The sequence below is a fragment of the Schistocerca nitens genome, chromosome 9, assembly GCF_023898315.1.
Source record: "Schistocerca nitens isolate TAMUIC-IGC-003100 chromosome 9, iqSchNite1.1, whole genome shotgun sequence".
In the NCBI taxonomy this organism is placed as follows: Eukaryota; Metazoa; Arthropoda; class Insecta; order Orthoptera; family Acrididae; genus Schistocerca; species Schistocerca nitens.
The window spans coordinates 62433965-62458779 of record NC_064622.1 but is presented as its reverse complement, the minus strand read 5'-3'; the positions used below and the strand labels follow the sequence as shown (position 1 = coordinate 62458779).

The 24815-nt window shown below is 41.3% G+C and overlaps 1 protein-coding gene across 1 annotated transcript in view; it reads right to left on the bottom strand.

The window, feature by feature from the left end:
- LOC126202942 (X-linked retinitis pigmentosa GTPase regulator-like) overlaps positions 1-24815 on the bottom strand; it is a 414771-nt gene that overhangs the window by 92340 nt on the left and 297616 nt on the right. The window contains exon 11 of the mRNA XM_049937044.1: positions 13053-13205. Coding sequence (XP_049793001.1) covers positions 13053-13205 — 153 coding nt within the window. The remainder of the gene's footprint in view (positions 1-13052; positions 13206-24815) is intronic.

Sequence of the window (24815 nt, the reverse complement as noted above, 5' to 3'; positions counted from 1 at the left end):
AACTACCACACGTCGTGCCATAAAATGAGAAATGTCCTGCCCACTACCCTTCCCAACTCTCCCACAGTGGTATTCCACCGTCCACCAAGCCTACACAATATACTCTTCCATCCCTACATATCCCCCGCTCCCAACCCCTTACCTCATGGCTCATAGCCCTGTAATAGACCTAGATGCGAGACCTGTCCCATACATCCTCCCACCACCACCTACTCCAGTCCGGTCACAAACCTCACCTATACCATTAAAGGCAGGGCTACCTATGAAACCGACTGTGATCTGCAAGCTAAGCTGCAACAACTGTGCTGCATTCTATGTGGGCATGACAAAAAACAAGCTGTCTGTCCGCATGAATGGCCACTGACAAACTGTGGCTAAGAAACAAGTGGACCACCCTGGTGCTGAAGATGCTGCCAAACATGACATGCTTAATTTCAATGACTGCTTCACAGCCTGTGCCATATGGATCCTTCCCACCAACATCAGCTTTTCTGTATTGAGCAGGTGAGAACTTTCCCTGCAATATATCCTACCTTTCTGTAACCCTCCTGGCCTCAACCTTCATTAGTCACTGTCCTCTTCCATCCAGCTCCTTCCCTGTTCCCATTCCAGCACTACACAGCCCTCATTCCACCATCACAATGAGACATTTTACTTGTCTTCTTTCCCACTACCCTGCCTCCCCCCCCCCCCCCCTCCCCACCACCCACCATCTAATGTCGTTAATCACAGTAGAGCCGCGATTAGCAGTCTAACAACACTTTATTACATAGTCACAGAACATACAATATAACAAGTCAAAGATACATTGTCCTAAGAGTAAACAAACAGTCTCTCACTTGCGAGAAGTACATCACTCTGTGACATCTAACCTCCCGACTGCACGTACCTGCCCTAGCCTCTGTCCACCTCATCCCTGCATGCTCCCCAGCAGCACGTCACTGTCCACCACCCCTACCCTACTATCCCTCCCCCACCCCGTCCTAGCCTCCTCCTTACCCCCACCCAGTTGCCACTCTCATCATGCCCTGGTGCTGCTGTTCTATGCGCCATGTCAGGTCAGATTGAGAGTTATGGTCAGGCAACCCAGTCATTAGAACAATGCCAGCAGAGGAACCAAATCAGTTTAAGTTTAAACCCATGATAAACTGAAACAAGGAAAGCTGCAATACTTCCACCTTCTATTGTTGCACTCCTATTAATAACCATATACATATTTTTCTCTCATTTTCCATTTTGAGTTTAGCTCTCCACACACACACACACACACACACACACACACACACACACAGATATATGTATAATAAACACAAACAAACACACAAAATTCAAGCTTTCGCAACCAACAGTTGCTTCGTCAGCAAAGATGGAAGGAGAGGGGAAGATGAAAGGATGTGGGTTTCAAGGGAGAGGGTAAGGAGTCATTCCAATCCCGGGAGCGGAAAGAATTACCTTAGGGGGAAAAAAGGACAGGTATACACTCGCACACACACACACACACATATCCATCCGCACATACACAGACACGAGTGGACATTTGTAAAGGCAGTGAGTTTGGGCAGAGCTGTCAGTCGAGGCGGAAGTACAGAGGCAAAGATGTTTAAAGACAGGTGAGGTATGAGCGGCGGCAACTTGAAATTAGTGGAGGTTGAGGCCTGGCGGATAACGAGAGGAGAGGATATACTGAAGGGCAAGTTCCCATCTCTGGAGTTCTGACAGGTTGGTGTTAGTGGGGAGTATCCAAATAACCCGGACGGTGTAACACTGTGCCAAAATGTGCTGGCCATGCACCAAGGCATGTTTAGCCACAGGGTGATCCTCATTACCAACAAACACTGTCTGCCTGTGCCCATTCATGCGAATGGACAGTTTGTTGCTGGTCATTCCCACATAGAAAGCTTCACAGTGTAGGCAGGTCAGTTGGTAAATCACGTGGGTGCTTTCACACGTGGCTCTGCCTTAGATCGTGTACACCTTCTGGGTTACAGGACTGGAGTAGGTGGTGGTGGGAGGGTGCATTGGACAGGTTTTACACCAGGGGCGGTTACAAGGGTAGGAGCCAGAGGGTAGGGAAGGTGGTTTGGGGATTTCATAGGGATGGACTAAGAGGTTACGAAGGTTAGGTGGACGGTGGAAAGACACTCTTGGTGGAGTGGGGAGGATTTCATGAAGGATGGATCTCATTTCAGGGCAGGATTTGAGGAAGTCGTATCCCTGCTGGAGAGCCACATTCAGAGTCTGATCCAGTCCCGGAAAGTATCCTGTCACAAGTGGGGCACTTTTGTGGTTCTTCTGTGGGAGGTTCTGGGTTTGAGGGGATGAGGAAATGGCTCTGGTTATTTGCTTCTGTGCCAGGTCGGAAGGGTAGTTGCGGGATGCAAAAGCTGTTTTCAGATTCAGATTGTTGGTGTAATGGTTAAGGGATTCCGGAATGGAGCAGATTCGTTTGCCACGAAGACCTGGCTGTAGGGAAGGGACCGTTTGATGTGGAATGGGTGGCAGCTGTCATAATGGAGGTACTGTTGCTTGTTGGTGGGTTTGATGTGGACGGACGTGTGAAGCTGGCCATTGGACAGGTGGAGGTCAATATCAAGGAAATTGGCATGGGATTTGGAGTAGGACCAGGTGAATCTGATGGAACCAAAGGAGTTGAGGTTGGAGAGGAAATTCTGGAGTTCTTCTTCACTGTGAGTCCAGATCATGAAAATGTCATCAATAAATCTGTACCAAACTTTGGGTTGGCAGGCCTGGGTAACCAAGAAGGCTTCCTCGAAGCGACCCATGAATAGGTTGGCGTACGAGGGGCCATCCTGGTACCCATGGCTGTTCCCTTTAATTGTTGGTATGTCTGGCCTTCAAAAGTGAAGAAGTTGTGGGTCAGGATGAAGCTGGTTAGGGAAATAAGGAAAGAGGTTTTAGGTAGGGTGGCATGTGATCGGCGTGAAAGGAAGTGCTCCATCGGAGCAAGGCCCTGGACGTGCGGAATATTTGTGTATAAGGAAGTGGCATCAATGGTTACAAGGATGGTTTCCGGGGGTTATAGATTGGGTAAGGATTCCAGGCGTTCGAGAAAGTGGTTGGTGTCTTTGATGAAGGATGGGAGACTGCATGTAATGGGTTGAAGGTGTTGATCTACATAGCCACAGGGTGATCCTCATTACCAACAAACACTGTCTGCCTGTGTCCATTCATGCGAATGGACAGTTTGTTGCTGGTCATTCCCACATAGAAAGCTTCACAGTGTAGGCAGGTCAGTTGGTAAATCATGTGGGTGCTTTCACACGTGGCTCTGCCTTTGACCGCGTACACCTTCCGGGTTACACGACTGGAGTAGGTGGTGGTGGGAGGGTGCATGAGACAGGTTTTACAGTGGGTGCAGTTACCTTCACCTTCACCTTCGTAACCTGTTAGTTGATCCCTATGAAATCCCCACACCACTTTCCCTACCCTCTGGCTCCTACCCTTGTAACCGCCCCCGCTGTAAAACCTGTCCCATGCACCCTCCCACCACCACCTACTCCAGTCCTGTAACCCAGAAGGTGTACACGATCAAAGGCAGAGCCACGTGTGAAAGCACCCACGTGATTTACCAACTGACCTGCCTACACTGTGAAGCTTTCTATGTGGGAATGACCAGCAACAAACTGTCCATTCGCATGAATGGACACAGGCAGACAGTGTTTGTTGGTAATGAGGATCACCCTGTGGCTAAACATGCCTTGGTGCATGGCCAGCACATCTTGGCACAGTGTTACACAGTCTGGGTTACCTGGATACTTCCCACTAACACCAACCTGTCAGAACTCCGGAGATGGGAACTTGCCCTTCAGTATATCCTCTCCTCTCGTTATCCGCCAGGCCTCAACCTCCGCTAATTTCAAGTTGCCGCCGCTCATACCTCACCTGTCTTTAAACATCTTTGCCTCTGTACTTCCGCCTCGACTGACATCTCTGCCCGAACTCTTTGCCTTTACAAATGTCTGCTCGTGTCTGTGTATGTGCGGATGGATATGTGTATGTGTGCGAATGTATACCTGTCCTTTTTTCCCCCAAGGTAAGTCTTTCTGCTCCCGGGATTGGAATGACTCCTTACCCTCTCCCTTAAAACCCACATCCTTTCATCTTTCCCTCTCCTTCCCTCTTTGCTGACGAAGCAACCGTTGGTTGCGAAAGCTAGAATTTTGTGTGTATGTTTGTGTTTGTTTGTGTGCCTGTCGACCTGCCAGCACTTTCATTTGGTAAGTCACATCACCTTTGTTTTTAGATATATTTTTCCTACGTGGAATGTTTCCCTCTATTATAATCATATCATTAATTTGAACCAAACAATTACGTTTGTTATTGTCGCTGTTGCATTTCGAAATCTTTCCTGTCGTCTTATTTTCTCTTTCTGTTTTTGCCAGTAGTTTCACTTTGTATTCACCTTCCCCTTTTAACCGTAATCTACTATACAATTTTATCCCGCCTATATATACTCAATAATACGTAACCCACTTCCAAACCATAACCAAAAAATTTATATTCCGCTTTCAACACTACCGCTGCTATAAAATCCACCGTTTCTAGTTCAAAAACAGTTGCTTTCACGTATTAAACAACCATTTCGGCTAGTTCTAATAACTTTCGCTTTATTTCCACTTCCGTTTTTCGCACATCACTGATCATTTTTGCCGCTCCCCACAGGTTTTAACGTCATTATTTCTTCGTCAGACAATTGTTAGCCCCATTTTCGTAATCTTTCACCACAACACCACTCCTTTTAATACATTTACACGTAGTTTTTTCGAAATTTTCCCGAATTTCTCCGTCCTTTAACGTATTTTAGCGGCAACACAACCACCTAACCTTTATGCACATCCTTGTCTATCAACCCAAGTTCACCACAGGATCAACTTAACCAACACTTTTTCGCCTTTTTTCATACCAGATCTCCAGTTGCTTTCTAGTTCACCTTTATCTCTCCCCATATATTTTTATTTTTCATTTTCATTTCAACCTCATGTTACACTTTCCACCTTCTAATACCATGTCACCCTCACAACACCCCCACTACGACCCCATTAAGTTTTATTTACATTCCCTCCGCAAACATGCCCTCGCCCTAGCCAGATTACGCTCCCATATTTTATTTTCTCAGGCTTGTCTGACATTTGGCATTACCCCCAAAGGCCTCACACTTAAAGTTCCCATCTCTGGCTGCAACCCTTCTTTCCATCAGTCCCTATACCAGTTCCAAACTGAACAATCCATTGCCCTCACCCACCTGATCCTTCACCTACACATCAACTCAGCCAACGAACACACCCGTCAACTCCTATCCTTAATAAAAGTCCTTAATCTTTCCTCTCCCACATCCACAACGGCTGTTCAAAGCATCCTCCTACAGGCCAACCGCAAATTAGAACAGCATGCCACCCTCCACCTCAAAAAACTATCCAATCTCCTGGTTTCCCACCTCCGGAAAGGCAACTCACTCACCCTTCACAACCTTTCCAGCAAACCTCAACCTCCTCTCATTGCACACAAACCCAGTCTCTCCCATCTACTCAATCTCCCACTTCCAGCTCCACTCCCTCCAAAACCTCAAAATTCCAATCAACGCAATCTGGAACCACAACACCCTAATTCAGTAGTTAACCTTTCCTCCACACCTCTCTCCCAATCCGAAACCTCTGTCCTATCCAAAGGCCTCACCTTCAGCCCCACTCCCAGATTCAACCAAACAGCCCTTGTTAAAGATTTATTGTCCTACACTCGTACTCTCTGCTGGAAGTATCACTTTGCTACGAAGAAAAATGATCCTAATCCTACTCCTAATGATCCAACTCCCCAAGACACTATCCAAATTGAACCCTGCCTGGAACAGTTCCGTCCTCCGTCACAGCGGGACCCACCTCCTCTTCCTCAAAATCACCCTCTCCAAACCTTCCAGGAATTTCTGACTTCCAGCCTTGCCTCTCAATCCTTCTTAAAAAACCTTAATCCTACTCCCAACATCACCACTGCTGAAGCCCAAGCTATCCGTGATCTGAAGGCTGACCGATCCCGTCATTCTTCCGGCGGACAAGGGTTCCACGACCGTGGTACTTGATCGTCGGGAGTGTGTGGCTGAGGGACTGCGTCAGCTTTCAGACAACACCACATACAAAGTTTACCAAGGTAATCCCATTCCTGATGTCCAGGTGGAGCTTCAAAGAATCCTCAGAACCTTAGGCACCCTACAAAACCTTTCACCTGACTCCATCAACCTCCTGACCCGACCGACACCCCGCATCCCTACCTTCTACCTTCTTCCCAAAATTCATAAACCCAACCATCCTGGCAGCCACATTGTAGCTGGTTACCAAGCGCACACAGAGCGTATCTCTGCCTATGTAGATCAACACCTTCAACCCATTACATGCAGTCTCCCATCCTTCATCAAAGACACCAACCACTTTCTCGAACGCCTGGAATCCTTACCCAATCTGTTACCCCCGGAAACCATCCTTGTAACCATTGATGCCACTTCCTTATACACAAATATTCCGCACGTCCAGGGCCTCGCTGCGATGGAGCACTTCCTTTCACGCCGATCACCTGCCACCCTACCTAAAACCTCTTTCCTCATTACCTTAGCCAGCTTCATCCTGACCCACAACGTCTTCACTTTTGAAGGTCAGACATACCAACAATTAAAGGGAACAGCCATGGGTACCAGGATGGCCCCCTCGTACGCCAACCTATTCATGGGTCGCTTCGAGGAAGCCTTCTTGGTTACCCAGGCCTGCCAACCCAAAGTTTGGTACAGATTTATTGATGACATTTTCATGATCTGGACTCACAGTGAAGAAGAACTCCAGAATTTCCTCTCCAACCTCAACTCCTTTGGTTCCATCAGATTCACCTGGTCCTACCCCAAATCCCATGCCAATTTCCTTGATGTTGACCTCCACCTGTCCAGTGGCCAGCTTCACACGTCCGTCCACATCAAACCCACCAACAAACAACAGTACTTCCATTACGACAGCTGCCACCCATTCCACATCAAACGGTCCCTTCCCTACAGCCTAAGTCTTTGTGGCAAACGAATCTGCTCCAGTCTCGAATCCCTGAACCATTACACCAACAACCTGAAAACAGCTTTCGCATCCCGCAACTACCCTCCCGACCTGGTACAGAAGCAAATAACCAGAGCCACTTCCTCATCTCCTCAAACCCAGAACCTCCCACAAAAGTGCCCCACTTGTGACAGGATACTTTCTGGGACTGGACCAGACTCTGAATGTGGCTCTCCAGCAGGGATACGACTTCCTCAAATCCTGCCCTGAAATGAGATCCATCCTTCATGAAATCCTCCCCACTCCACCAAGAGTGTCTTTCCGCCGTCCACCTAATCATCGTAACCTGTTACTTCATCCCTATGAAATCTCCAAACCACTTTCCCTACCCTCTGGCTCCTACCCTTGTAACCGCCCCCGCTGTAAAACCTGTCCAATGCACCTGCCCACCACCACCTACTCCAGTCCTGTAACCCGGAAGGTGTACACACGATCAAAGGCAGAGCCATGTGTGAAAGCACCCACGTGATTTACCAACTGACCTGCCTACACTGTGAAGCTTTCTATGTGGGAATGACCAGCAACAAACTGTCCATTCGCATGAATGGGCACAGGCAGACAGTGTTTGTTGGTAATGAGGATCACCCTGTGGCTAAACATGCCTTGGTGCACGGCCAGCACATCTTGGCACAGTGTTACACCGTCCGGGTTATCTGGATACTTCCCACTAACACCAACCTGTCAGAACTCCGGAGATGGGAACTTGCCCTTCAGTATATCCTCTCCTCTCGTTATCCGCCAGGCCTCAACCTCCGCTAATTTCAAGTTGCCGCCGCTCATACCTCACCTGTCTTTAAACATCTTTGCCTCTGTACTTCCGCCTCGACTGACATCTCTGCCCGAACTCTTTGCTTTACAAATGTCTGCTCGTGTCTGTGTATGTGCGGAAGGATATGTGTGTGTGTGCGCGAATGTATACCTGTCCTTTTTTCCCCCAAGGTAAGTCTTTCCGCTCCCGAGATTGGAATGACTCCTTACCCTCTCCCTTAAAACCCACATCCTTTCATCTCTACCTCTCCTTCCCTCTTTCCTGACAAAGCAACCGTTGGTTGCGAAAGCTAGAATTTTGTGTGTATGTTTGTGTTTGTTTGTGTGCCTGTCGACCTGCCAGCACTTTCATTTGGTAAGTCACATCACCTTTGTTTTTAGATATATTTTTCCTACGTGGAATGTCCGTCCGGGTTATCTGGATACTTCCCAGCAACACCAACCTATCCGAACTCCGGAGATGGGAACTTGCTCTTCAATATATCCTCTCTTCCCGTTACCCACCAGGCCTCAATCTCCGCTAATTTCAAGTTGCCGCCACTCATACCTGTCATTCAACAACATCTTTGCCTCTGCACTTCCGCCTCGACTGACATCTCTGCCCAAACTCTTTGTCTTTAAATATGTCTGCTTGTGTCTGTATATGTGTGGATGGATATGTGTGTGTGTGCGAGTGTATACCCGTCCTTTTTTCCCCCTAAGGTAAGTCTTTCCGCTCCTGGGATTGGAATGACTCCTTACCCTCTCCCTTAAAACCCACCTCCTTTCATCTTTCCCTCTCCTTCCCTCTTTCCTGACGAAGCAACCGTTTGTTGCGAAAGCTAGAATTTTGTGTGTATGTTTGTGTTTGTTTGTGTGTCTATCGACCTGCCAGCGCTTTTGTTTGGTAAGTCTCATCATCTTTATATATATATATATATATATATATATATATATATATATATATATATATATATATATATATATATATATATTTCCTGCAGATTCATATTGGAATTCATACTCATTAAAATTAAGGAATAACTGAAATTATCATAATGGTACTGGCATGCAATGATAGTTTGTGATTGAGCTAATCGGTAGTTTTCAAAATACTGAAACGCAGCATTAAAAAGTTATGAGTCCAAACTTTAAATTAACATTTTCTTAAATGTTCCAGAAATTATATAACTTAAAAGATAATTACAAATATAACAATGAAAATATAATATAACAATGAAAATAATCCATTATTGGCAATATAATGTAAATGGATAGATAAAAAAAATCTACTCATCAAGCAGCGGCAGGGGATCATACACACGTAAGGATTTAACTTTTTCTTTCTCATCCTGTCCGGTAAGTTTCCCCTCACCCGGGGTTCTGGATAACTTTCCTAAACAGTACTCCTTTTCTGAACCTCTCCAGTCCTTTTCCTTCACCCTTCTTCCTTTCCCTTCATCTCTTCTGCCAGAAGGAGCCACTGGCTCCGAAAGCTTGTAAAAGTTAAATCCTTTTGTGTGTATGTTCCTCTGCTGCCGCTTGATGAGTAGGTTCTTTTATCTATCCATTTACATTAAAAGATAATTAGTATTAAGTCTGGACACACCAAAAATTGATGTTGCCTTCTGTGCTGTTCTACCCGTTTAATACACAAACTTACCATTATACTTCGGTTGCCTTAATTTTTATTGACAGAATGACTCCCACCATTAATGGATTCAACCATTGGTTAGGAACTTGCATAAATTATCATAATCTCAAATATGGCAACTGTGCATGTAAATAGATAATTCCCAGCATAGACACACAAAACAGTTCTGTAATCCTTTGTATTTTGCTAACTACCTACTTATTATAACAACAAAAATAATTAATTATTTTGCTTTTTCAACTTCTCACAGCATAATGAATAGTTCATTAAATTTTGGGCATGCAGCAGCACAAATAAGATTTCTTCCAGTGATACTTGGGCCACATATTGCCCGGTCATCCACAGAGCGAGTCACAAGACTGACGACAAGGTGCCAAGTGTGGCTTTATATGCTCCACCATGGCAGTACTGCACATGTGGGTCACAGACAGTGGTCAGTGCCAAAGAGATGCGTTTACACATGCACCGCCTGTGGTGAAGTCATACAGACATTCAATTCGCTTATCGATGAATGTTCGGCGGTGATGACACCATGACGACTTCTCTGCAGTTTAATTACCCCTAAAGCCAGATTCCATGCTCTGTCCAAATTAAAACCATTTATTAACTATTTACTAAGTTATTAGCTGATCTAATTCCTATAGCTTCCTTGAAGACAGAATCTCAAAAGGAAGAGGTGAATGTTAAAATCGTCACATCACTGTAGTTCACTGAGCTATAGCTATAGAAATTAGATTAGCTCATAATTTAATAAATAGAGATCATCATCTTGGACAGTTTCCGGCCTCTGGCCGGGTCTGTATGGAACACAGGCCTCTCCATCATATTCTGTCTTGCCACCATCTCTCTGTCTTCACCTTGGTCCAGTCTTCTCCTTTCTTCTGGACACATTCCTCTACTCCTTTCAGTCATCTGTCTCTTGGTCTTCTTCTTAGTCTCTTTTTCTTCCAGTTTCATCTTGTGTATCCTCCTGGGTATCTTCATCTCCTCCATTCTCTTAATGTGTCCATACCATCTCAGCCTTGATTTCTCTATCTCCTCCTGTAATGGTTCCACCTTCTTTAGTTCTCTGATCCTCTCATTTCTTAACCTGTCTATCTTTGTCACTCCAATACTGTTTCTCAAGAATTTCATCTCACTCTGCTTTTCTCTCTTCCTTTCATAACCCAGATTTCTGATACAGCTGTCAGGATTGGGACATAGTATATAACCTTTTAACTGATTTGGGATTCATCCTTGCTCTATATCAGGCTTCTGACACTCTTCCGAAATGCTTCTGCTTTTCTCACCTGCTCGTTTATCTCTCTGTTGTTTTTTCCATCTTCCTGTATCAGGCTTCCTAGGTACTTGAAACTCTCCACTCTCCTCAATCGTTCCCCAATCATTGTTATTCCCGTTGTTCCTCTCTCCTTCTTTCTTGTTGTGATAATCATCTTACTCTTACTTATGCTAAATTTCATCCTATATTCTTGTACTGTTCGTTCCCATACGTCCAACTCCTCTTGTAAAATAAATAGAGATAATAGTTTTAATTCGGACAAAGCATGGAATCTGGTTTTTGGGGTAATTCAACCGCAGAGAAGTCATCATGGTGTCATCGCCGCCAAACATATATTGATAAGCAAATTGAATGTCTGGATTCCTTCGCCACAGACGGCACATGTTTAAGCGTAACTCTTTGCCGCCGACCAGCATCTGTGACCCACATGCGCAGTACTGCAATGGTGGAGCATATAAGGCCGCACTTGGCACCCTGTCATCAGTCTTGCGACTTACTCTGGGGATGGCTGGACGATACGCGGCCGAAGTATCACTGGAAGAAATTTTAACTGTTTGGCTGTGTGCCCAAAATTTAATGGACTAATCGATTATTGACAATATAATGTAAATTGGTAGATAAAAAAATCTACTCACCAAGTGGCAGCAGGAGGACACACACACACACACACACACACACACACACACACACAAAGTTTAAACTTTTGGAAGTTTTTGTAGCCATGGCTCCTTCTTATGGCAGAAGAGTTGAAGAGGAAGAAAGACGAGTGAAGGAAAAGAACTGGAGAAGTCCAGTAAGTCTCCACTGTCCTGGGATTCTGGGTGACTTTTCTGAACTATACCCCTTTTCCTAAACCTCTCCAGTCCTTTTCCTTCACCCCTCTTCCTTCCTCTTCAACTCTTCTGCCAAAGGAAGGAGCCACTGGCTCTGAAAGCTTGCAAAAGTTCAATCCTTTTGTGTATGTGTGTTCTTTTGGCACTGCTTGGTGAGTAGATTTTTCATCTATCCATTTACCTAATAACTACTAATTATGTAAACCTAACTATGACCTGAATCTACAGCTCATCTAAATTAGTAAATCTACACCTATCAGTTCCATAAACAAATTAGTACTTTCCAAAATATGAACACACAAGTCTTTAAATAGCCTGCCCCACCTGACAATCTTGAGTATGTGACTAGCCATTACTGTGTTAACATCTATGTATCGATTCTGCGTACCGCTAACATTGTGCTACCATCTCCGTGGCGGTATCTGCATTTATGCAGCACTTAGTTCAAATTTTGATGCAAGTTTTTGCTTATCTGGATCAAGCTAAGCAGTGAAAGGTATAAAAGCCTGTCTGCCACCTAACACGAAAAAATTAACAGTCCTGCATCACTTTTGTTGTCAACATGTGTTAATGACCTACCTGTGTGACCACTTTGATTGATGCCGGTATAAACAATGTTTACCAATTTCCTATAGAACGGTACTCAACTTGCTGTTTGTATCAACTGTGATTTGTGGAATGAGGTTTATGACAAGATATTGCTACTGAAACTGTCACCGATTACTGAGTCTAGCCTGGTTCTCTAGACATGTGAATACGAGTGTAAGAAAACTGCTAACTGTCCAACAGGTAAATTTGAAGTTAGTAAATATGGGATCAAGATGAAAAAAACTGGAGGTGGGGTGTCCATTATTGTGTAACATTGTTCAATACCTAAAACGTTTTCAGTTACGGGATAACAAACTTATGCACTGGTGAGAAGAAGAAGATGAGGTTCAAACCAGGTGAGTACCATCACAAAATGACTACACTCTTTGAAAGAGAATAGGAATACCTGCTTTGTAACCCCCAAGGATGTGGAAAACCCAAATTCCACATTACTCATTCCTCCCACCAGTCTTCACTCTGGTGGCATTTATTTACAGCCAGATGGTCAAAATTCACAGTTTCACATATTTTCTTCCTCACTTTCTTCTTCTCACCCTCTTCTCTTTCACTGTCCATTTTTCTCTCACCTGTTACCTTCTCACCTCTCTACTCTATTATTATTGTTCTTTGGTGACACTCTTGCCCACTGCTGGCAAAGATCTTTTCTGTCCCATATAGTCCCATTTCGTCTAGGTTTCAATTGAGTTTATTCCTTTGAAGCATATTCTTTCTCATGCCAGACAGTGAACATTGGTGTCACAGCATTTCCGCTATTGTCTTTGTTGGCTGCCATTTGTTAGGTGGAAAAATGTTTATATCTGTATTTGACTTAAGAAAAATTCTTTTCTCACCAGGTTTCCTGACTGCTCCTCATTTTTGTGGCTGTCACTACTGCTCTCACTGCCATTATCACTTGCACTCTCACATGAACCACTGGACCTCAGGATAGGTGCAAGTTTCTGGTTCTGGTTCTGTCTCAACGGCTGTGTCACTGTGCTGTCTTCCTACAAAAACACAATTAAAATGATATGATTTATGTCTAATTTTACCAACAACTTTACTTTAGGCTCCCCATGGAAAAAAAAAAAGCCAACACTATACGAGTGTGGAAAAGGTCCTACCAGTGGCATAGTTTTGGCATTTTAATACTATATTTGTTAAGTATATACCAGTTCCAGCTATTAGATTAAGGAAACAGTAGTGGCACTAAAATAGTTTGTATCAATCAGGTATAAATAAAAGGACCTGCAAAATAACAATACATACAAACACAGAAAAACCTTGTGTTCATATAGCAGCTATTGGAAATCAGTTCACTCACTCCGTTCATGCATTCACACATCATGTTCTGTAAATCACATCTTGAATGAGAATTACATCAAATTTCGTGGCTACTGCTAACCTAATCACATTGACAACTATGGGAATCACATCTAGATTACTTTATATATGAATATAATAGAGGGAAACATTCCACGTGGGAAATATATATATCTAAAAACAAAGATGATGTAACTTACCAAACGAAAGCGTTGGTATGTTGATAGACACACAAATAAACACAAACACACACACACAAAATTAAAGCTTTCGCAACCCAGGGTTGCTTCATCAGGAAAGAGGGAAGGAGAGGGAAAGACGAAAGGATGTGGGTTTTAAGGGAGAGGTTAAGGCGTCATTCCAATCCGGGAGCGGAAAGACTTACCTTAGGGGGGAAAAAGGACAGGTATACACTCACGCGCACACGCGCCCCCCCCCCCCCCCCCACACACACACATATCCATCTGCACATATACAGATACACGCAGACATTTGTAAAGGCAAAGAGTTTGGGCAGAGATGTCAGTTGAGGCGGAAGTACAGAGGCAAAGATGTTGTTGAATGACAGGTGAGATATGAGCGGCGGCAACTTGAAATTAGCGGAGGTTGAGGCCTGGCGGATAACGAGAAGAGAGGATATACTGAAGGGCAAGTTCCCATCTCAGGAGTTCTGATAGGTTGGTGTTAGTGGGAAGTATCCAGATAACCCGGACGGTGTAACACTGTGCCAAGATGTGCTGGCCATGCACCAAGGCATGTTTAGCCACAGGGTGATCCTCATTACCAACAAACACTGTCTGCCTGTGTCCATTCATGTGAATGGACAGTTTGTTGCTGGTCATTCCCACATAGAAAGCTTCACAGTGTAGGCAGATCAGTTGGTAAATCACGTGGGTGCTTTCACACGTGGCTCTGCCTTTCATCGTGTACACCCTCTGGGTTACAGGACTGGAGTAGGTGGTGGTGGGAGGGTGCATGGGACAGGTTTTACACCGGGGGCGGTTACAAGGGTAGGAGCTAGAGGGTAGGGAAAGTGGTTTGGAGATTTCATAGGGATGAACCAAGTGGTTACGAAGGTTAGGTGGACGGTGTAAAGACACTCTTGGTGGAGTGGGGAGGATTTCATGAAGGATGGATCTCATTTCAGGGCAGGATTTGAGGAAGTCGTATCCCTGCTGGAGAGCCACATTCAGAGTCTGATCCAGTCCTGGAAAGTATCTTGTCACAAGTGGCGCACTTTTGGGGTTCTTTGTACCAACTGTATTGACAATATTCCAAATTTTAAGCAAACTGTTGCCTCCAGTACTCACAGAGTTGTCACTAACGTGTTGTATTCTCAAAAATAAAATAAAACTTTCTTGGGATACAATTCATTCAAGCTGGAGTGCTTAAATGTATATCTCTGGGCCAACAGTCACTTATTTTCAACTTTTTAACTTGAGTCATTAAAAGACAAATGGGAACAAAACAATAATGTTCCTCAAATTCAGTATCTTTCTACTTTGAAATTCAGGAATGCACAGATTCTGGAGTACTGGCCCTGGCACAAAAATAAAATCAATTTGTTTTGTCTTCTATAAACTGCAACAGACAGAAACATCATTAAAATGGCAGAATGCTTGAGTCATTAGCCAGCTGACATTTGTGTACTGAAGCTGAGACAACAAATGCATACTTTAATGATTGGAAATCAGCCTGATTCCAATCAAAAGTGTTACTGAGATGTGCTTTTTTTCCTGAAGCATTTACTATCACTTTATGACTTATCAGATTTCAAATAACTGCAGACTGTACCTCTTGTAGAAGCATCAAACCAATGTGTAGTAATAGTTGATGCAAAGGGCTAAGGACTACTACTTAAAGTTTCCATTGAAGATTCATCACTGCTACCGACATCAGATAATACACACTCACTGTAACTCCAAGTGAGTATGTCAGAATTTCTCTATCTGTACAATCACAGTGATGTGACATTCCTCTCATAGAACATAAGAACTGGAAGTTAATACTGACGAAAATACGCAAAGTGAAGTCAAAATCTGCAGTGAGGGACCACAGCAGTAAACGTAGATGCACACTTGAACTATGCAGGTGAAACTTTTAAACAGTTACTGGAAAACTGTGGAAACATGGTTATGTATGTTAACATCTATAGATGATGGAAGTACCTGTGACTCAGTGCACTTAATCTTGTCCACTGTAATATATTGTGGCAAGGGATGCTTGCACTCATCATTAGTGCTGCAGGAAATCCCAGAGGCTGCCCTTAAACTTATCAACAGTTTGTGGGGAACAGTGGAGCAGGACGACTTCATTCCTCTACGGCAGTCAAAGGGCTAACAGTTCTGATTTGATGTTTTAATCAATAGGATGTGCAACATTTTGGCCCATTGGGCTGCTGGTTATAAATTGGTCACTAAGATATATTTAGGTATTTCTATTAAATAGGTGAGTGGAAGTACCTTGTGTATTGCTGAGGTAAGGTACTAGTTTCAAAATGAAAATCTCGAATCATCAGCAACAAAAAATATATGCAAAATATCTCACATCTTCTCAGTATTACATTTATAACCTGAATACTTCTATGGTAATAACTGTTACTGTAAATATTTTGTAAATGAACAAGAAAGTAAAAGTAAACTTTTACCTTCCTGACAGTCATAGTAAGTGCTGTAACTTCAAGTTTACTCCTCTGGAGGTAACATGTCATAGTCAGATTATTTTGGCTGTCAGTCGTCCATTTATGTAGACTTGAATATTGCATTTCCAGCAGCTGCACATGTTTGAAATGCAAGCTATTGGTATTGGGGTGGAAAATAACTTGAATGGTATCTAACATAGTGTGTTCTATCATGTTGTCTTTCCACATAAGTTCAATCAACAATACTCTGTCAGTTTTGTATTTGCAGTGAAGTGTTATATGAGAAAAAAACTTAAATCTATAATCATTGCAACTGTTACAATGACTTATGATTAAAGTATTCAAGCTGAAAGTGCAGCACTGTAAACGGGAATCTTGGACACAAAAGGTGGGTTAACTTCCCACATAGGTACTGTTTCAGTTGGGTTAATTATTCACCCTCAGATATTTTCCAAGTTAAATGTAATGTTCTGGTTGTGTTTATTAGCACATAATCATTTCTGAAAGGCACCATCTTTTTAAAAAGTAAATTTGCAATATGAAGTATGCTAGGCCCCATACAAATAGAAATGCTTTATTCACCTTTGAGCATCTTTATATGCAACCGGTGTCATCAAAAGTTAAAAAACTTAGGCAAATGTCACTAGATACAAGATACAGGCACTGCATAATTAACTAATGATAATAATGATAAATAATTATGTAGCAGCAATTACAAGATAATGCACTACACAGTTAAGCATACAACAATAAGCAATTAAACATTATAAGCACATGACAATATAAAGGTATGGATTATAATCTGTTCATCATAAGAATAAACCTGATGATTGGTCAGTAGCCATAGCACACGTGCACTGATGTTGTTACGGTCTTGGAAGTAGGTCCTACTTATGTATTAGATATCTTATTGCTAAGTTACGTTAAATTAAACTTTAAGATATTAAAATGTATTAACAGCCATCAATGTTTTTCTTAATCACACTTTAGCTAGGTAGTTTTTATTTCAAAAATTGTGTACAGTCATAGCCTCTTCAGCGTTGTGCTCTGATTGTCGCGCTGTCAATGCGCAGTATAAAAATGGCTCAGGCTGCTTTCTGTTCCAAAGTGAAACACGATTAAACAGTGCCGAGAAATAGGCTGTTCTTAATGTTTTTCATAAATTTATAGAGATAATTGGCTCTGAAGTTTTCCTAGTGTTCTATAGATAAATAAACTCACATTGAACATGTAGTGCAGTTGGTAGCATAACAGGATGAGAACTGATTGTGATTATTCATGCATTGGTTCAAACTCGCCAATATTTTTTTTTTCTTGTTCAATTTGAAGTACCAACATCTCATAATTATAAAACTCATCATCATTTCTTATGAATAATGTATGTCTTCTTGTTTCTAATTATATATTGAGTGCAAAATTTGTTTCCATTTCAAAAATCTTAATTATCGATGTTTTATGAAAGACTGCTCAAAATAGTTATTTAAATTAAGAAAACTTAACAATTTAATGTTTCAAGGCAAAAATGAAAAACCAAACCCTCTTTATTTGGACCATGTCCATCATTTTATACCACAGAGGTAGATAAGTATTGTAGAAACATGAAAAACAACCATTTTCACAGCATCAAGCACATCATACAAATGCTGCATTTTTACATTTGCTACTGTACCATTACAATATGAACCCAACAGTACTTATCAGAAGCCAAGTTGCAGGATTTGGCCTGAGAAGTAACAAGACTGTTAAGCTGCCAGACATACTGGAACTAATGCACGCAGCTTTCCCAAACGGCTCTGCAGAATGCTGGTGGGATTTAGCATGGCTTGCCATAAAAGAAGAAGAGAAAATGATGCGTTTGGTTTGCTTTGAGGATTCTGTTGATGATAGGCTCGTTATCAACGTAGCAGGTGACACTTCCAGAACTGAAATTTATTTCTTGGATTCGGATAAGGAAGGAGCTAAGAGATTACCAGATGACTGACTGTACGTAAGTAATACCTTCAGTGGCTTCAATATTTAACTATATGGTGAAATACTTCAATACTCTCTTACATTATACACAGTTTATGCAGAAAAATTACTCTGCAGTTAAGTCAGGAATTTTCATCATTCTTGTTTTTAATTACAATAGTACATTAGCTAAAAACGATAACATGTTGAGGTTTTCATCTAGTCATCTAAGGGGCATATTGTGGGAGATTTGCAATGTATTATTTCAATCTGCTTAAAATGAAATGACATTTGAGGCTGTATTGATCCTCTGCTTGTCTCTTTTTACGTGTGAACTGCAGCTGGCCATTCACTGCAGACTAACTGTACCAGTTGACCTGCCAGTGCTATCCAAGTTAAATGCGCCGGTAAATTTGTTGTCTGATATTATCCCTAAGTCGATGTGCGCGTAACGCACAGCACAAAAAGTACTCCTATTATTGTACTCGACAGTAAGTCGAGACAGCTTGGCTGCCGTCCCACATGAAACGGAAATCCAATGAGATTCCAGCAAACGCGGAAGAATACATAGTGCAATGTTTACATGAGGTTTATTCTTATGATGAATGTATTATAATACAACATCCGACTTTTATTTGTACTGTAGAAACTGATACATAGATTGTGAGTAAGGAAGTGTTTAGTAACCTCTGTTAACTTTTGTCATTCATAATTTCCAAGTCTTGTCAGTTTGAAACTTTTGAATTTACTTAAAATATGTACTGTTGGATGTCAACTTGTTATTATTTTGTGTAAAACTAGTTAGTAGAACATTCTAGAAGACAACATGATACTATGTAACCAGCTTAGAAACTTATAAATTGTATTCATGAAGTATCTATCTGTAATAACGTGTTCAGTATTTGTCCATGATCCACTGTGTGTATTAGTATCAAAAATCATTATGTAACTAAAATGTAAATTAGAATTATTCTGGATTGAATATTTGAAAAACACTTGTTATTAATTTTCACAATGAGATAGTATTCCTATCAAAATTCTATTTACGTAAAACATGTTACTGCATTGGTCAAACTAAAATCGCCACTTGGATTTTGAACATTCATAACTTGTAAGTTTGTCCACCGCCACAGTTGAGGGGTCAGCACAGCTGACTGCCAGGCATGGGATCTGTGCTCGATTCCTGGCTGGGTTGGAGATTTTATACACTTGCTGTCCTGATCATCATTTCATCGTCATCAGTGTGTAAGTCGCCAAAGTGGTGTCAAATTAAAAGACTTGCCCTACGCAGCCGAACCACCCCAGGGTGGATCCCCATTAACAAATGCCATAGGATCATTTCCTTTCATTGTAAGTGTAATTATGCATACATTCTAACAATAATATGTAAAATTATAATTGCTAAAAGCTCTTTATAGTCTGGCAGCGGCTGGAACTGTGTTAATGTTAATCTGTCTCTTTGTCAAGTCGATTTTAGTACCAAACAATGGAAAGTTGAGTTTGGAATATCAACAATTTTGTAAAGGACAGATTGTTACTCACCATAAAGATGACACATTGTGTTGCAGATAGGCACAATGAAAAGACTGTTACACCCTAAGCTTCTGGCCAAAGCTTTCTTCAGAAAAGAAAGGAAAACACACACACACACACATTCACACACACAGGCACACCTCATGTACACATGACCGCTACCTCTAGTGGCTTCAATATTCCAAAAACGACCTGAGTAAGAAAATGAATATAAACCTGTATGTGGGCGAAACATAGGGCTTTTCGTTTGGCATTCCAATTCTGACTTTTCAATGGTCGCTTGGTTAGACCTAAGATGGCATGGTGAGGATATTGCTAGACCCCATGTAATTTCCATTCTTGTTAGTTTTTTAGTTACATGTTCCATTGATCAATAGCACGCAAAAACTGTTATGATGCGGAACGTGTCAAATGCACATGAAATGTGCACAGGAAACAAGTTTTTTTTCCCCCACACATTATAGTGTTATACCTAAATATTTCTATTATCTATCCCATTACCTCAAATGGCACAAAATGCACATATTATATATCCAGAATTATTTACTCATATTCAAGAATTCATTTATGAAATAGAAGGAGTTGTCAAGGAGGTATGATTTCAATTTGTTCTTGAAACTATTACTGCTGCCTGTCAGACATTTTATTCATCTGGTAATTTATCAAAACGTTTTACAGCAGCACATTTTACCCCTTTCTGTGCCAAAGATAGGTTAAGTAAAGGATAGTGTAGGTCTTTCTTTATTCTGGTATTGTAATCATGAATGTCGCTGTTGATTTTAAACTGGTCCATGTTGTTGAGAAAAAATTTCATTACTGAGTACTGTGAAGCAGTTGTAAGAATTCCTAACCTTTTAAACAGATGCCTACAAGGTGTGCGACTATGAACCCCACACATTATTCTAACTGTTTTCTTTTGAGCAGTGAATACCTTTTGCCTAAGTGTTGAGTTGCCCCAGAAGCAAGTTCAGAGCAAGCCCATTCGCAGAAAACCAATTAATAACTTTTCCAAAGACCTTATTTGTATCATTTTCTATCAGACTTTCTTTTACTGGATTAATAATTATGCTTGTATCATCAGCAAACAATGTCAGTTCAGCATCTTGTTTCACATAAGAAGGGAGGTCATTCACATATATAAAGAACACGAGGGGACCCATGATCAAACCTTGTAGAACACCTAATGTAATTTCACCCCAGTTAGATGAAGTGGCAAACTCCTTTGAATCACTTGAAGCATATATAGACCTTTTGCTTCCTGTTCTGTAGATCTGACTTAAACCACTCATATGCTGTTCCATTTATACCATAGAATTGTAATTTCTCTAACATAGTGTTATGGTTCACACACACAAATACTTTGGGTAAGTCACAGAATATTCCTACTGGTGACATTTTACTATTTAAAGACTCTTTTATGTGGACAGTGAAATTGCGTGTATGTTAGGGTCCCAAGTATCACAGCCTGCAGGCATTCCCCTTGGTGGGCTGTTGTTTGCAAGAATTCAATGAAAAAAATATTTTGTAATTTTGTTTGATGTTCTAGTGCCTTACAATTGACAGCTATTCACTTAGTAGTGTTGTAGCATGGTGGTTAGCATACAAGGATGATGTGCAGAAGTTTGAGGCTTCAAATCTCATAAGGTGCTTCAAACTTTTTTATTTTTAAATAGTTATCAAAATTATTCTAATTCTTATTTTTATACAATTCATTAATTTAATTTTAACTTTTTGGTTTGCTCTATTTTCTCTTCCTCTCATTCTGTTTTCATTTGTAATCTTTGTTGTGTGATTTTAATTATTTTTATTTATTATCACAATATTTAAATGTTTGAAAATGCTGATATAATGATTGAAAAACAAAAGACAAAATAATATATTTACATTGGCTGTCAAATGTATTTTTCATTAGGTACAAGATGTACATTTTTTTGGATGGTAATTGACGTACAAACATTTAAAACACATTGCTGTTGCACCACAGTCAAAATTAATGCAGATGTAGATTTAAATGAAATAAGGGATTATAAGAAAATACACAAAATCAGAAATAGAAATGGACATAACAACAATGCCGAAAATAAAAGAGGATCAAACGGAAGAAATTAAATCAAAATAAATACAAAAAATAATTGAAATAAAATGCAAAAAGAGTAAACAAGACAGGGAGAAAAAATAAGAGTAAATGTAAAAGTCAATAGATTAAAATGGCATGGCAAAGGGTTCCTAGAACACTTAAGCCAATTAACTGAGTAAAACTAATGACAAAAGTAACTTCAATAACTATTTAAAAATAAAAAAATTGTGAAGCACCTGATCAGATTAAAACCCACAACCTTCTGCACATGACACTCATAAGCTAACTACTACAATACAATACCACTCAATGTACAAACGTCAAATTTAAGGCTCTACAACAGGGCCAGCCATGGGGTGTAAAACTTTACGCGAGCAACACGTGCAGGCTGCAGATGGGGCAAGGCCCAGCATGTCATTTGGCTTTGTTCGGTCCTTCTTGGAAATACCTGTAACAATGCGACATTTCATTTAGCATTGCGGTGCGACACTTTCTGGTTGGCACAGCTCTCCGTGTTTGGCAGAACCATGCAGTCAGTGCTTTGTAACCTTCGCTATGTATTTGTGGTATGAAGGACATTCACAGGTCGAATGTCTGCTTGCAGAAAAAGAGGCAGTCTAGCAATCTATCATGGCAATCCTTTAAAATGAATGGGAATGACAGAAGAGAGGGTTGAGAATTCTCAATTCGTGTGATGAGAGGTACTGAATATTTGCTATGAAATGACATTAGAATACCATGCAAAAGAATTTAAAGAGTTAATTGACAATAGTCAATTATTCCTACTGTCAGTTGCAACCGTTTTCATTGCGAATGAATGAAGGGTATACAGAATTCATATATTATGGCAAAGTATGTTGGCTAAGTCAAGGGGCATGCCTGAAACTATTTTGAACTTAAATCTCTCTATTGTTGAATTTATGAAGGGAAAAGGAGTGCAGCAATGAAAATTAGAAAATCAAGAATGGACTTCAGACTGCATTTTAAGTGGACTTGACTGCACACTGCCCCCACAGTAAGACATTGCAAAGTTAACTTCTTTCTGATTTTGATGGGGATGCATTTAAAAAGAGAATCGTGTTGTAGAAGGGACACAGTCTGACAAAGACAGTCCACTTCCCCTAAAATCACTGTTGTTGAAGAAATCACAAGGTTTGAAGAATTCATTGTGGCCTTGAAACAATTACAAGGATAGTTTCATAACGATTTTGAGGACAGCATCAATCTTACATCTGTTTCGGTGCTGTTTCTGAGAGACTGTTTGTTGTTTCAGTTGAAAGTGCCCCTGTGCATATGGTGATGTAACAGATAGAACTGCAAGGTTTTAATAACAAATCTTTTTACACTAAAACTATCCAGGATCTCTACATCACTTTCCTCAGATAGCGTTTCCAAGTCTCCATAAAGATGTTGCAAAAGTTGATGGCAAGATGGCCGCTGAGTAAGTAACGCTAGAAACTATTTCCAGAAAGTTAAGTGATTTAGACAGGAATTTAATTTAGTTTAACGCCGACAACAAATTAAATACGTGCATTAGTGTATCGTTTAGTCTTGCCGTTAAAGGTTTGACTTTTCTTTGCGTATTATTTCAGAAAACACGAAAAGATCGTAACTTCGCGAAGTCGCGCTTAGGCTTAAATTTTGTAAACGTGTTTGTTTCTTGTTTCACGGTAATTTAACTAGTTTCTCGGTAGCAAATAAGTAAACTACCGTAAATAGCATATAACTTCATTGTTTTAATACAGATTTCAGAAAAACAGCGTAACTTTATATCAGAAACTTGCTTATATACATTTGTTTATAGGCCTAATTCTCGTAACGTTTTGGGAGAATCAAACTTAAAGTATCTCGTTTAATTGTCCTTTTTTTCATTCCATCGAGTGAAATATATAATAAATAGCGTATACCTTAATTGTTTTAATACAGATCTCAGAAAAACAGCGGAGTTTTAAATCAGAAACTAGTTTATATACATTTGTGAATAGGCTTAATTCTTGTAACGTCTTTTTTGATTTTCGGTAATTTAATTGATTTATTCTAGCTAAAGTATTATTTTTGCCATGAGTGAGAAGTGCCTGACTTGCCGTAGAATTGTTAGTTCCGGGGTTTGGTGTGATGGATGCAGTAGTTTTTTTCACTGGTGGGACTGCAGTGGCGTGGGTGTCGGGAAAGTGGATCAGGCTCATCAGTGGTTTTGTAGGATTTGCAGCAGAGATAGGAAGATAGTGGAACAGGAGGGGAAAATTGCTGCCCTTCAGGTTGAGCTAGATCAGGCTAGGGAAGATCTGGACAGGTTAAGGAGGGAGAAGGGCAAAGAGAGGTGGGAAGTGGCAACAGGTAACAGAAGGAACAGGCCTAGAACTAAGTCTGACAGTTTTGTGGGTAATGTCAAAAATAAGTTTGACCTGTTGCTTCAGTTAGAAACTGATGAGCCTCAAGCAGAGGTAGGTGTAGACAGGACACAACAAACTTTCAATAGGAAATTGAAAAAGAATGTAGGAAAGTCATCGAAAAGGAAGAAAGTTTTGTTGTTAGGCAGTTCTCATGCCAGAGGTGTAGGCCAACTTCTGCAGGAGGAATTAGGACCAGAATAGCAGGTCACAAATTTTTTCAAACCAACTGCTAGTCTGGATCAGGTGACGGAGGATTTAGGTTCACTGTGTAAAGGATTTACCAGGGAAGACACCGTGGTTATTGTGGGAGGGCCAGGGAACAGCATCGACAGAGATCCTGGGTACAGTATAGAGTGTGACCTGGTAAAGATTGCGTCGGCATCAAGACACACCAATGTTGAATTTGTATCTGTCCTGAGACGCCATGACTGTCCTCATTTGAACTCTTCTGTTGGGAGAGTTAATTTGGAGTTGGAACGCCTGCTTGGATTGGATGCGGGGGCTCATATTGGTGTGGTTCCTGTTGATTCTCTCAGTAGGTGGGACTATACCAGGCACGGCCTACATCTCAACAGGAAAGGGAAGGGGAAACTGGCTGGGGTAATAGCAGGAAATTTAAAGGGGGGAGGCACTGCCATGAATGGTAAAATACCAGGGGTTACAGGTGTTGGAGCAGCCCCTTTTTTAGGATAGGTAAGAC